The 12,381-nt window shown below is 40.7% G+C and overlaps 1 protein-coding gene across 7 annotated transcripts in view; it reads right to left on the reverse strand.

Annotated features, from left to right (window-relative positions):
* WWP1 (WW domain containing E3 ubiquitin protein ligase 1) overlaps positions 1-12,381 on the reverse strand; it is a 252,071-nt gene that overhangs the window by 38,497 nt on the left and 201,193 nt on the right. For all 7 annotated transcript variants that reach the window (XM_033933270.1, XM_033933272.1, XM_033933269.1 and 4 more), the window contains 3 exons: positions 12,072-12,205; positions 11,843-11,983; positions 6,951-7,071 (listed from right to left, as the gene is read on the reverse strand). In XM_033933270.1, coding sequence (XP_033789161.1) covers positions 6,951-7,071; positions 11,843-11,983; positions 12,072-12,205 — 396 coding nt within the window. The remainder of the gene's footprint in view (positions 1-6,950; positions 7,072-11,842; positions 11,984-12,071; positions 12,206-12,381) is intronic.

Below are 12,381 nucleotides of genomic sequence, written 5' to 3' on the forward strand. Positions count from 1 at the left end.
AATTAGTACCAATAGCAGCTTAAGATCCAAATTATCTGTGCTAATTGGCTCATTATTCTATCAAATTGTGCACGCAAAGGAGCGCACACACAATTTTTGTTCTTTTTATGAATTTGAGGGAAATTGTTTGTGAGGCTCATATTTAGGTACAGAAGAACTGGTGCTGATGTGGGCTTTTATTTTCAAATTTCATTTGAAACATAGAAACATAGAAGATGACGGCAGAAAAGGGCTACAGCCCATCAAGTCTGCCCACTCTGCTTACCCACCCCCTGTCTATGCCCTAATGACCCAATTTCCTTATCTTGACCCTCGTAGGGAATGCCTGTTACTTACCATCTGCCTTTAAAACTTGCAGGCAGATCTTTATGGTTGCAAACTATGACAAACTAGCATTTACATCTCAAACACTGGCATGAGATCCTCTCCATAAACCCTTCTATGCATCCCTGGTGAAAAAATTCTTATAATAGGCACATGTCAAAAGCTTTCTGCCTTACTTGGAGAACTTAAATAAGCTCATTACCAGACATTTTAACTCTTTATTTGGCATTGTTGCTCAGAAGCTACATGTGTATCTATGGCTCTTATGGGAGATCTGTATCTACGAATGCCTGTTACTTGGTACTGTTGCTCTTGTTCAACATCAAGTTACGTACAGCAGTCATTTCACAATCTACCAATTAAACGGTTATTATAGTGTGCAGCCATTTCTTCCACTTGAGTTAACATATATACTTAAACCCTCTACATTCTGTGTTTAATAAGTGTAAACTCCCACTCCCACACTCAATAACTGCATGGTTAAGCTCTTGGAAGCTTTCTACATCCATCCCTCAGACATCAGAACTAAGGGCCTCTTCTATCAAACTGCGCTAGCAGGTTTTAGCGTAGAGAGCCGCGCTGAATGGCCCACGCTGCTCCCAACGCTCATAGAGTTCCTATGAGTGTTGGGAACAGCGTGGGCCATTCAGCACCGCTTTCTGCGCTAAAAACTGCTAACGCAGTTTGATAGAAGAGGCCCTAAGTGTAAAGTTCTGAACATGTGCTGCCCTTCCCAAGCCGCAGTTCCTCAGCTCATTCCAAGGCTCAAGAAGTAATGCATCTCTCAGGAAGGTGGGAGGGAGTAAGATCCCACTGAGGCCATATACCTTCATATCATCTAGAAAAGCTAACGCTCTGACAATGGTAGACGTCTACATTTTGTGAACAGAGAGTGTTCCATCCATATAGAGATGGCAATGAGCTAGATTTTAACACTGAAATTTTGGGACATATTTGCAGTATACCTTTCCAAACTTGCAGATCATATATTGCATTACTAATAAACAAGAATATTCTGAAAGAGGCTACATTGCTGGCCTACATTGTAAGTAGACACGGCCACTATACTTATCGCGGCAAGGGATCTTCCTGCCGAGATAAGTAAAGCGGCCCCGGCCGCCAGTCCCCCCCAGAATGATCACGGCAGGAGGGTGCTCAATCTCTCCTGCCCAAAGACGACCCCCCCCCCGTCAATCGTGGAGGCAGGAGGGAGCCCAAGCCCTCCTGCCGGAAGGCCCTCTACCCCCCGGACCTCCCCAACACCCCCTTGGACCCTCCCTCACTAACACCCCCTGGACCCCCCTATACAGAATCCCGGCCTTAAAGTGTCAGTGCACTTTTCACTGTCCATACCGGGCTCAGTGGATGACATCAACCACATGTCAGAATATGCTGTCTGCTGTCTTAGGATAAGCAAAGATAAAAAATGTACAAATGGAAGAAAAAATATCTAACATGATAAAACGGGGTGACATATTTTTAGATATATCAGTGAAAGGAAGAAGTGCAAAAGTAGCATTGTAACACTTAAAAGTGAAGGATAGGAATATATAGAACCTGATAAAGAAAAGGCCGATTTCCTTAACAAATATTTCTGTTCTATGTTCACAGCTGAAGTGCTGGGAACGGGGCCGCAAGAGACAAACACAAATAGGGATGGAGGAGTAGTAGACCCTGATCGATTTTCTGAGGGTTGTGTTCGTGAGGAGCTAGCTAAATCAAAAGTAGACAAAGCGATGGTGCTGAAGGAACTTGGGGAAGTTCAGGTGGCTCCGCTGATTGACCTTTTCAATGCTTCTCTAGTCAGGAGTTGCACCAGATAACTGGAGTAGGGCAGATGTGATCCCTCTACACATAAGTGGAAGTAAGGAAGAAGTAGGGAATTACAGGCCAGTAAGTCTGACTTCTGAGGTAAGCAAATTAATGGAAACACTTTTAAAACAGAGAATGGTGAAGTTTCTGGGATCCAGTGGATTACAGGGCCGGAGGCAACATGGATTCACTAGAAGCAGGTTTTGCAGTGGCGTACTAAGGGCGGGGGCGGTCCACCCTGGGTGCACGCCCCAAGGGGGTGCACAGATGGCCACCCTCCAGTGTTCTCCCTAGGGCAGAACATAGGAACATAAGAATTGCCACTGCTGAGTCAGACCAGTGGTCCATTATGCCCAGCAGTCCGCTCACGCGGCGGCCCTCTGGTCTAAGACCAGCACCCTAACTGATACTAGCCCTACCAGCGCAAGTTCTTGTTCAGCAGAAACTTGTCTAACTTTGTCTTGAATCCTTGGAGGGTGTTTTCCCCTATAACAGCCTCTGGAAGAGCATTCCAGCTTTCTACCACTCTCTGGGTGAAGAAGAACTTCCTTACGTTTGTACAGAATCTATCCCCTTTCAACTTTAGAGAGTGCCCTCTTGTTCTCCCTACTTTGGAGAGGGTGAACAACCTGTCCTTATCTACTAAGTCTATCCCCTTCAGTGGTCGGCAAACTGCGGCTCGTGGCTCATCTACAGCAGCGGTGCCCAACCTGCTTTCCTTCCCTTCTCACAGCCCTCCCCCAAGCCACCACCGCCATCGGGGAACAGGCCGGCGCCATGTTCTGAGATTGCCCTGCTTCTCTTCCCCGCGGGCCGACCAACTCTCGCCATCCGACGTCAATAAACCGCAATGAAAGATAGAAAACCGCCTGTATGGTATCCTTCGCCACTTAAAATGTGCGACGCAAAACTAGTAAAGCAAAAGCTTACCATACAGGCAGTTGTTTTATACCTTTCATTGCAGTTTATTTTATACCTTAGCAACCATGGACCTCTGAGGAAGGAGTGTTTTCCGAAACACAGACCGTGTCAGGTCCCTTGGTTTGTTATAAGGTGGTATTTTTAACTGCATAAAAATAAAAAAATTTAGTATAATAAACATTGCCTGCATCTCGTACATAGGAATCTGCAGTTTGTTTTTTGTTTTTAATTTTGGAATGGAAAATTATGTCCCCAATGCGTCTGTCCCAATGCATGTTGTTATCCTAGTTATGTTAAGGATAACAATATTATTTTGGATACTTGGAAGACCCTGAGATGTATAAATAGGTTAACTGAAATTCCTATAGAACAGTCTTTGTGTCAATCCCTATGGCTGAACTCCAAGATACAAATAGGCGAGTCTAAAATTGCCTGGAAGGATTGGATGCAAGTAGGCATAAGAAAATTAGAAGATGTTATTTTAAATGGAAATTTACTTGATTTTTCACGGTTGCAACATCTTTTGGTATTCAAAATTTCAATTTTACAAATGGTTGCAACTGAAGCAGGCTATTCAGAAAGGGTTCCCTGAATGGCGTAATTTTAAAACTTTTTATAGCCTGCAATTCCTCTGTTTTCAGGCAGACATGCTAGGGCATCAAGCCGCACAGTGGTATAAATTAATATCTGAACTATGAATAAAAAACCCAAAAACGCTCTTAGAGATATTTGGAGCATCGAGATCAAGCAGTATATTTCTGCATCTCGATGGCCACGTATTTGGTCTTGGAGGATGAGGTGTACAGCATCAACATCTATGAAACAAACTTGGTTCTTTTTGTTACATTGTTCTTTTTGGACCCCAGTTAGATTGAATAAGGTAGATAATTCTATATCTAATAGGTGCTGGCACTGTCTCCTTGACATAGGAACATTGGATCATTTACTGTTTTATTGCCCTAAAATACTGATTTTTTGGAGATCAATTTGGGAACATATTAATAGTATTTTAGAATCAGAGATTTCTTTAAGGTATGAAGTAGTAATTTGCGGTACCATCTTGCATATCAAAGATCCCCTAGACAAATATAAAAGACATCTTTTTTTAATTATGACAAGTACAGCTTTACAATTGATTACACATAACTTGAAAACCTGGGATCGTCTCAACTTTACATTCTGGTGGGCTAGTTTATGTCTAATTTATAAATATGAGAAAATGAACGCTGTTTTGTTAGGAAATATAAAAATTTTTTAATTAATATGGGGCCCATTGACATCTTTTGTAGAATTATTATAACTAGATTTTTGTTGTTAGAAAAATGCACATCCAGAGATGGAGGGGGTGGATGGAAGGAATATATGGTTTTTTTAATTGATTATTTATACGAATAATAATGGGGGAAGGGTGATATTCTTGAGGTTTGATAAATAAGTCTGATTAATTATATATATGTAATTTATGTTTAAAATATATGATGTATTTCTGAAAATATGATAAAATTTTAGAGTTACTTTAATGATAAAAAATAGGTTGGGTGAGGGGTAATGGTCTGAATGAATCTTGTAAAATTTAAAGTGATGTCTAAAGTGTTACACGTTTAATTTATTCTGATTCCACTTATTGAAAGTGTTTTAAAATAAATAAAGATTTATAAAAAAAAGAAAATGGCTGCATAAGCACTATTCTATAAATAGTGCCTAACTAAGTGTGGCTTATAGATTAGCGCTTTTTTCAGCACTGAATTGTTTGGGCACCATATATAGAATTTAGCCCTAACTGCATTAGTGTATACTAACACAGTAGTGCATATTACTAACTGTTATTTTGCAAAAGTGTTGTTTTAGAAATCTTTTTTTGGTGCAGAGAAGTATTTAGCACCAGATTCAGTAAATGGCACAGAAAAATAAGCGCCGGAAAAAAATCTACACTTAGAACTATCCAATACAGAGTTCTCGAAGACTGAGCGCTATTTATAGAACAGCAGTTAGCGTAGATTTCCGCGCCCAGCTTTGGGTGTGAGGACTTGCACAAACTGAAACCTGGTGTAAATCTTGATGCGCAAATTGTGCATCCATCATTATAGAATAGCATTCGGGCAGATGTAAGTGCAAACCCTAATTTAAGCCCATTATTAATACCCGATTGTTAACACCTGATTATTGAGTGCTAATAGCTTATAACTAATTAAGTTGTGGGGGCATCTCAGGATCACTCCCAAATTTGGATGACCTTTATAGAATCCAGAGGTTAGTGCCTAATCCAATAAAGCTTTTCTTTCATTCTGGGGTTTAATTTACTAAACTGTACTAGCTGTTTAATGCAGGAATTATTACAAACAGTTACATAAGAACATAAGAATAGCCTTACTGGGTCAGTCCATCAAGCCCAGTAGCCCGTTTTCATGGTGGCCAATCCAGGTCACTAGTACCTGGCCAAAACCCAAGGAGTAGTTAATGCAGCACCTTAACAGTTTTGCATGGGAATTCCCACATCATACTGCAAATGCAGAAAAAAGCATGGAATGGGCAGGGACTGTACCTTATTTAGTATGGGGCACTTAAAGCCATTACTTCAACTAACTAAGGATAGGGACACAAACAATCACCATTTACCTCAAAATGCGCCCTAAATCGAACATTCAAAGGTCTTATGGGACACTGCAAGGCCACTCACACATCACACATACACCCACAGTCTAAATAAAAGAAGACACAGAAAAAAAATGGAGAAAAAGCCTCAGTTAAGCTTCATATGGCTAAAAAAAACTCCACTTATGTGTCTTCACTATATCAAAAACAGTGGTGAAAAAATGAGGCAAAATAGCAGCCCTCAAAAAACACCTCACATCCAGCACGCCAAAATCTCACATACAAACATTGTGTGAAAAAAGATTGCAGTCCAGATTAGATTTTCAAGTGATTTGTATGATCTAATTAATATTTTATTGTACACTTGATGTAAGAAATGAAAATGAATAAAGATTTTGAAAAAAAAAAGAAATATTGCAACTTGAGCAAGGAAAAAGAAAACTTTCTGACTGCGCCTCTGGACTGCAATCTTTTTTTCACACAATGTTTGTATGTGAGATTTTGGCATGCTGGATGCAAGGTGTTTTTTGGGGGGGATGCTATTGTGCCTCATTTTTTCACCACTGTTTTTGATATAGTGAAGACATGTAAGTTGAGTTTTTTTTAGTCATATGAAGCTTAACGGAGGCTTTTTCTCCACTTTTTTTCTGTGACTTCTTTTTTTCAGATTGTGGGTGTATGTGTGATGTGTCGGTGGCCTTGCAGTGTCCCATAAGACCCTTGAATGTTCGATTTAGGGCACATTTTGAGGTAAATGGCACTTAAAGCTATCCCAAGAGGTATAGTTAATTGCATCATGTCATCTGCTGTGCAGTTAACATGCATTAACAAAATTTTCTCTGCATTAAGTGCAAGGCAACCCCCCACCCCTTTCAATATTTAATGGTAACTGGTACAAACATGGTAATTACAAAACATTAGCATAGTTTAGTATAGGGCTTCCCAAACTGTGGGTTGGGACTCCAAATGGAGTCACAAAGCTCACATTTGAAGCCATGCCTGGGTGGGATCTTTATAAGTGAATCATTATTCTGCACCTCCAAGGGGAAGGGATGTCATATAATTTTATTTGGCTGCAATCATGAAATTATGACAACAAAAATATTGCTAAGCATTTGTTCAGTAAATGAGGACCTCTGTGTTTATGGGAAAAAGTCTTAGTAAATTAGGCCTCTAGTCTCAGTACAGATAGTAGATGATTACTAGGATGAAATAAAGAGTTCTTGTCTTACAATTAAATATTCATGTCTTGCTGTGGCAAGGGAAAAAGTAGTTAAGTTTGTATCAAACATACTTCTGACCTCTAATTCCTTTTCATCAAAGTACTGCAGCCATTGGAGAGGGACAACTTCATTAAAGCCATCAAGAAATGCTTTGGTTTGCTCTTCAACTCCCCGTGAAAACCTCCACTCAGCCATTAAACTAAAAAACAAAGTGTACAGTTCAAAAATAGCTGTGTTATAAAAAAAAGTAAAAACATAGAAGTATTTAAAATTTTCTAATAAAACAACAACATTCTCTTTAAACAAGACAGAAAAGCCCTGAGAGTTGTTTATGGAATCTCATTTATATATTTAGAACTTATACCAACTTTTTTAATTTTTATGTTTTCCAGCAGGAACTATGGTCTCTTTGTCTAAAGTACTGTTTCCACAGATGGCAGGACTGATCAAGTACACAAAAGGGTGATATTGCACACTACCAGGATACAAAAGCCCTCCTAAAGGAGGGCATCAACATAGGTTTTTTTCCAAATGGTGATGGGCCCCTCCAGCATTGATCAGCAACGGAGCCCTCCTGATCAGTAACGCGGCCCCCCCTCCCATCGACGGAAAGTAAGACAAGCAAGCAACGCGGCAACAGGAACTGTAAATTTGCAAGCAGTGCTGCTTGCCCAAAGCTTCCCTCTGAAGCAGCTTCCTGTTTCTGCCTGGGCGCATCAGAGAGAAGCTTTGGGCAAGCAGCACCGCTTGCAAAATTACAGTTCCTGTTGCCTTTCTTACCCGCGGTGCTTGCTTGTCATAGTTTCTGTCGATTGGGGGGGGGGGGGCGTCGCCAATTGGTCCATCGATGGAGGGGGGCCCACATTGCCGATCGATGCTTTGGGGGGACGTCGGTGTTCTAAAAAAAAAAAAAAAAAACTGAGTGAAAGGTGAGTGGTGAGATGGGCCTGGAATGGAGGGAGAGAGAGAAGGACAGAGGCAAGGCAGAATGCAGATGATAGATGTGGGAAGAAAGGGGAAGGGCAGATGATAGAAGTGGGGAGAACTTTTGCCCAGCCCTCACCTCCACTACTGCTTTCCCACATGCTGGATGGGGGGAAGAAGATAGTTAGTGAGATAGTGGAGGGGTGAAGGAAAGGGCTGACAAGCTGTGAGTAAACACAGTGAAAAGAGGGAAACTGAGAATAGTAAGAAAGAATTTAATTTAGACAGAGGCAGAAAATAGAGAAGGAAGACCAGAGAAGAAAAGGAAAGGGAAGAGAGAGATGCCAAAGAACGGGGAAGGACACAGAGATATCAGATCCAAGTGAAGGAAATGAGAAGAGAGAGAGAGAGATGCTAAAAACTACAGGGGGGGGAGGGAAAGATAGATGCCAGACTATGAGGGGAACAAAGGGTAGGTGATGGATGCCAGACCAAGGGGGGAGTGGGCAGGAGCAGAGATGGCAGAGGGAGACTGACATTTTCTGGAAGGGGCAGACAGTGGATGGAAGGAAGAGAATGGCAAGAAGATGAGGAAAGCAGAAACCACATGACAAAGGTAGAAAAAAAATTCTATTTTTTATTTTTTTGCTTTAGGATAAAGTAGTATTGTAGCTGTGTTGATAAAAGTTTAGAAATAGAAATAGTGATCCTTTTATTGAGACTAATTTTTATACATTTTTGATTAACTTTCGGAGACCAAATTCTTCCTCAGGTCAGGACAGGATACTGTAACAGCAGTAAACTTTATTGACCTAAGGAAAGAGGTTTTGACTTCTGAAAGCTAATTTAAAAAATGTATTAGTTCAATAAAATGGTATCATTTGTTTTGCATTTTTTGTTTTATTTTTATTTGTTAATTTGTAAAGTGATTTGTTATTTCTTTTTTTTCAAATTTACATCTGCTATCTTTATATTTTGTTCAGTACTGGGGGATATGCATCATTGTTTCTTCACCCCCTAAACTGTAACGTTCCTTCGGTTTGTAGCACAAGCCAGCATGCTGAATGCTCTGCACTGCTCCTATGGTCATAGAATTCTTATGATCGTCAGAACAGCACAGAACATTCAGCCCGCCAGCCAGCGCTAAAAACCTCTTCCATGCTTTTGTAAAAAAGGGGTTTAGTTTGGGGGGCGCAGAGGCGGGGCTAGGGGGCCCAGTGTACTTGTGTGCCTAGGGGCCCTCAAAGAATTAATCCTGCCCTGTATGGAGGCAGGCATGCAAGAGGACTCGAGCTAAAAACTGCTCATTAGAACCTAACATTCATACTGGGGCAGATCAATGGTCCACTATCCTGCTTCCATCAGTGGCAAATGCAGGTCACAAGTACCTAGGATCCAGCTAGGTTCTTGGGACCTGGATTAGCCACTGCTGGAAACAGGATACTGGGCTTGATGGACCTTTGGTCTGTTGCAGTATGGAAATTCTTCTGTTCTTATGAGTTAGTATCAGTATGAAAGATTTATGAGTGAGAGTGAGGATTTTGAAATGAATACAGTGATTCTCTTTACTAGTTAATTTTAAAATTACAGGTCCTAAGAACTATTTGAACCAGATTTGGTGTAGCTTCACTTGTACATTGTATTTACAAAGAATTTAGGTGCATAATTTATATATTAGCAGCTAGGCTGTGATCTTTAGTTATATAAAATAGTTCTTTTTTTATCCTTTTTCTTCTCTTGGATCTCGCTGAGCGCCTCCTTGTGGAATATATTATACATATGGATTATATGAATTTTTCCCCTCTTTCCTTTTCTTGAATATATTACATTTATTACAATATTAGTAAAATGCCTGTATAAAAATAAAGATCATATCGAGGCATGACTAAGAATAATTTATACACAGTATATAAATCACAGTTTAGCACCTTAAAAATATTATATAAATTATAACAGTGCTCAGACCCGCTACCAACTAATGTGAACAAAAGTGGATGCCCAGTAGGACCACCATAGCACATGTTAGTCCAGCCACCTGTGTATATTATCAAACTCTATAATCTATCAAAAAATAGAATGAAAAACTTATCTGGATAATCCCAGAGGCTAGGTGTGAGTCTCAATCAAAGGCAGCTACTAATGTGCCTCAAATGAATTAAACAAACTCCCGAACCTGAACTCATCAAGGTCCCCCCCGACTCACGTTTCACTCATTACTCATTCCTCAGGAGGGGAACCTCATTACAGCTTCTATATAGAGTGGAATCTTGGTTTGCGAGCATAATTCATTCCAGAAGCATGCTCGTAAACCGAAGTGCTCCTATATCAAAGTAAATTTCCCCATAGGAAATAATGTAAACTGACAAGCCAAAAACTTTAATACAAAATATAGTAAAACCTTGGTTTATGAGCATAATTTGGATGATTCGTTCCACATCCCAAAAAGACCCCCACCCCCCAGGGCCACTGGCACACTTCCACAACCTCCACCCCAACTCTGGGAACCAGCTTCCCCCCCCCCCACACTCCCAAACTCTTACCTCGAGTGGACACAGCACCAACCCACAGGATGTGCCGGTGCCAAAAGAGCCTGCCACTGATCTCTGCTGGGCTGCTGCTTCCTTAAGCATCTGTGCATGCTCAAGGCCTTCTGGCTCCCACTCTCTCCGAGATTCTCATGACATTCTTGGAGAACTGAGAATCTCATGAAAATCTTGGAGAGAGTGGGAGCCAGAAGGCCTTGAGCATGCACAGATGCTTAAGGAAGCAGCAGCCCAGCAGAGATCAGCGGCAGGCTCTGTCGGCACCGGCACATCCTGTGGGTTGGTGCTGTGTGCCGGTGTCCGCTCGAGGTAAGGGTTTGGGGGTGGGCTGCGGGGGGTGGGGGGGCAAAGCCGGTTCTCAGGGGTGGGGGGCTTGCATATTGAGTCAACGCTCGGTTTGCGAGTCAATGTTTGCAGGAGTGTTTTGCTCGTCTTGCTAAATACTTGCAAACTTCATTACTCGCAAACCGAGGTTGACTGTATTGGGGAACTACCAACAATTTGCTCCGGCAATTATTAGTAGGACAGTTATTTATGTTTATTTATGTTTTAAGTTTAATACACTAACCTTTACTTTGCAAATAAAATTTGAAACATAACAGAAAAGAGAAAGGACAGAGAAGGCAGAAACAATTCAGGAAATGTATGGGTTGATAGTTATTGTTCTAAGAGTATGAAAATATGTTGATAGTAGGGAGCTGGTATGTAGAGCAAGCAGGCAGGTATGTATGTAGGAAATATGAATTTGAGATGTATGTGTATGTGGCTAGAGGAATAGGTCTGGCTGCAAATTGTATGGCAATAGTGGGAATTTATTTATTTATATTCCACCTATATACTAGGCAGCGTACAATAACAGTACCAGAATGAGTGTTGGCATGCCAGAGAGATTTTGAAGATATAGGAGAGACAGAGAGAGCTGTGAAAGCACTTTTTGATGGCAACAGATTCCCAAAGAAAGCACTGGGGACTATTGTTTGGAGCATCAGGTTTTCTTCCTGTGAGCCAAAATTTAGTGAACTACTACTACTACTACTACTTATCATTTATATAGGACTGAAAGGCATATGTAGTGCTGTACATTTTGACATTTATAGATGGTCTCTGCTTGAAGAACTTACAATCTAACTTGGACAGATAGACATGACATATAGGATTGGGGATGCAGAACCCAAGGTGAGAGGAGTTAGGAGTCGAAAGCACTCTCAAAGAGGTGGGCTTTTAAGTGGGCCTTGAACAGAGCCCGCCGTAGGGATTCGGGCAGCTTGTTCCAAGCATACGGAGCAGCAAGGCAGAAGGGATGGAGTCTGGAGTTGGCAGTTGAAGAGAAGGGCACAGATAGGAGGTGAACCCTTGTACCGTTTCTGAAAAATTATTGTGCTGATGGCTGGGCAAACAGATATCAATCCAATAGAAAAAAAATCTTAACATTCTGTTATGTTGGAAAGCACAAATATACAAAATGAAATCATTTCATAGAAGAATTTATACACATTTTCCTACCTAATATATTCTTCCTTGTTCTCTTCAGTTACCAGAATATTTGAGCCTTCCAGTTTCAACTCATGTGATGTAACTTTCCCCAAAATCTCCATATCAACAGCAAAGTACATCTCTAAACCACACTCTTCAATGTTGTTGTCTCTAGAAAAAATAAAGGAACTTTTTAAAAATGCACATCGAAAAGTAAGAGTTTATTGAAATAAAGAAAAGCATTTAAGACTATACAAACCTGATCCAAATTAGAGAATTATAAAATTCAGGATCAATGGATTCCAAATCTTTAATAGTAAGTTTCTTGCTCAACATGCGCTTGTAGAACGGCAGAGAGAAGCCAGTGTCAATAAATTTGCCATGAAACAAGGCCTATGAAGAGGAATAAAAACTCAATTTATGCTTTTGTTGCAACAAATGGCCATTGTTGAGGTTTTCAGTACCTTCAGATCCGAACTTTATATAACATATAGCAATGTTACTTACCATAACAGTTGTTATCCAGGGACAGCAGGCAGCTATTCTCACTAATGGGTGACGTGATCCAA

The sequence above is a fragment of the Geotrypetes seraphini genome, chromosome 2 (assembly GCF_902459505.1).
Source record: "Geotrypetes seraphini chromosome 2, aGeoSer1.1, whole genome shotgun sequence".
Taxonomy (NCBI): Eukaryota; Metazoa; Chordata; class Amphibia; order Gymnophiona; family Dermophiidae; genus Geotrypetes; species Geotrypetes seraphini.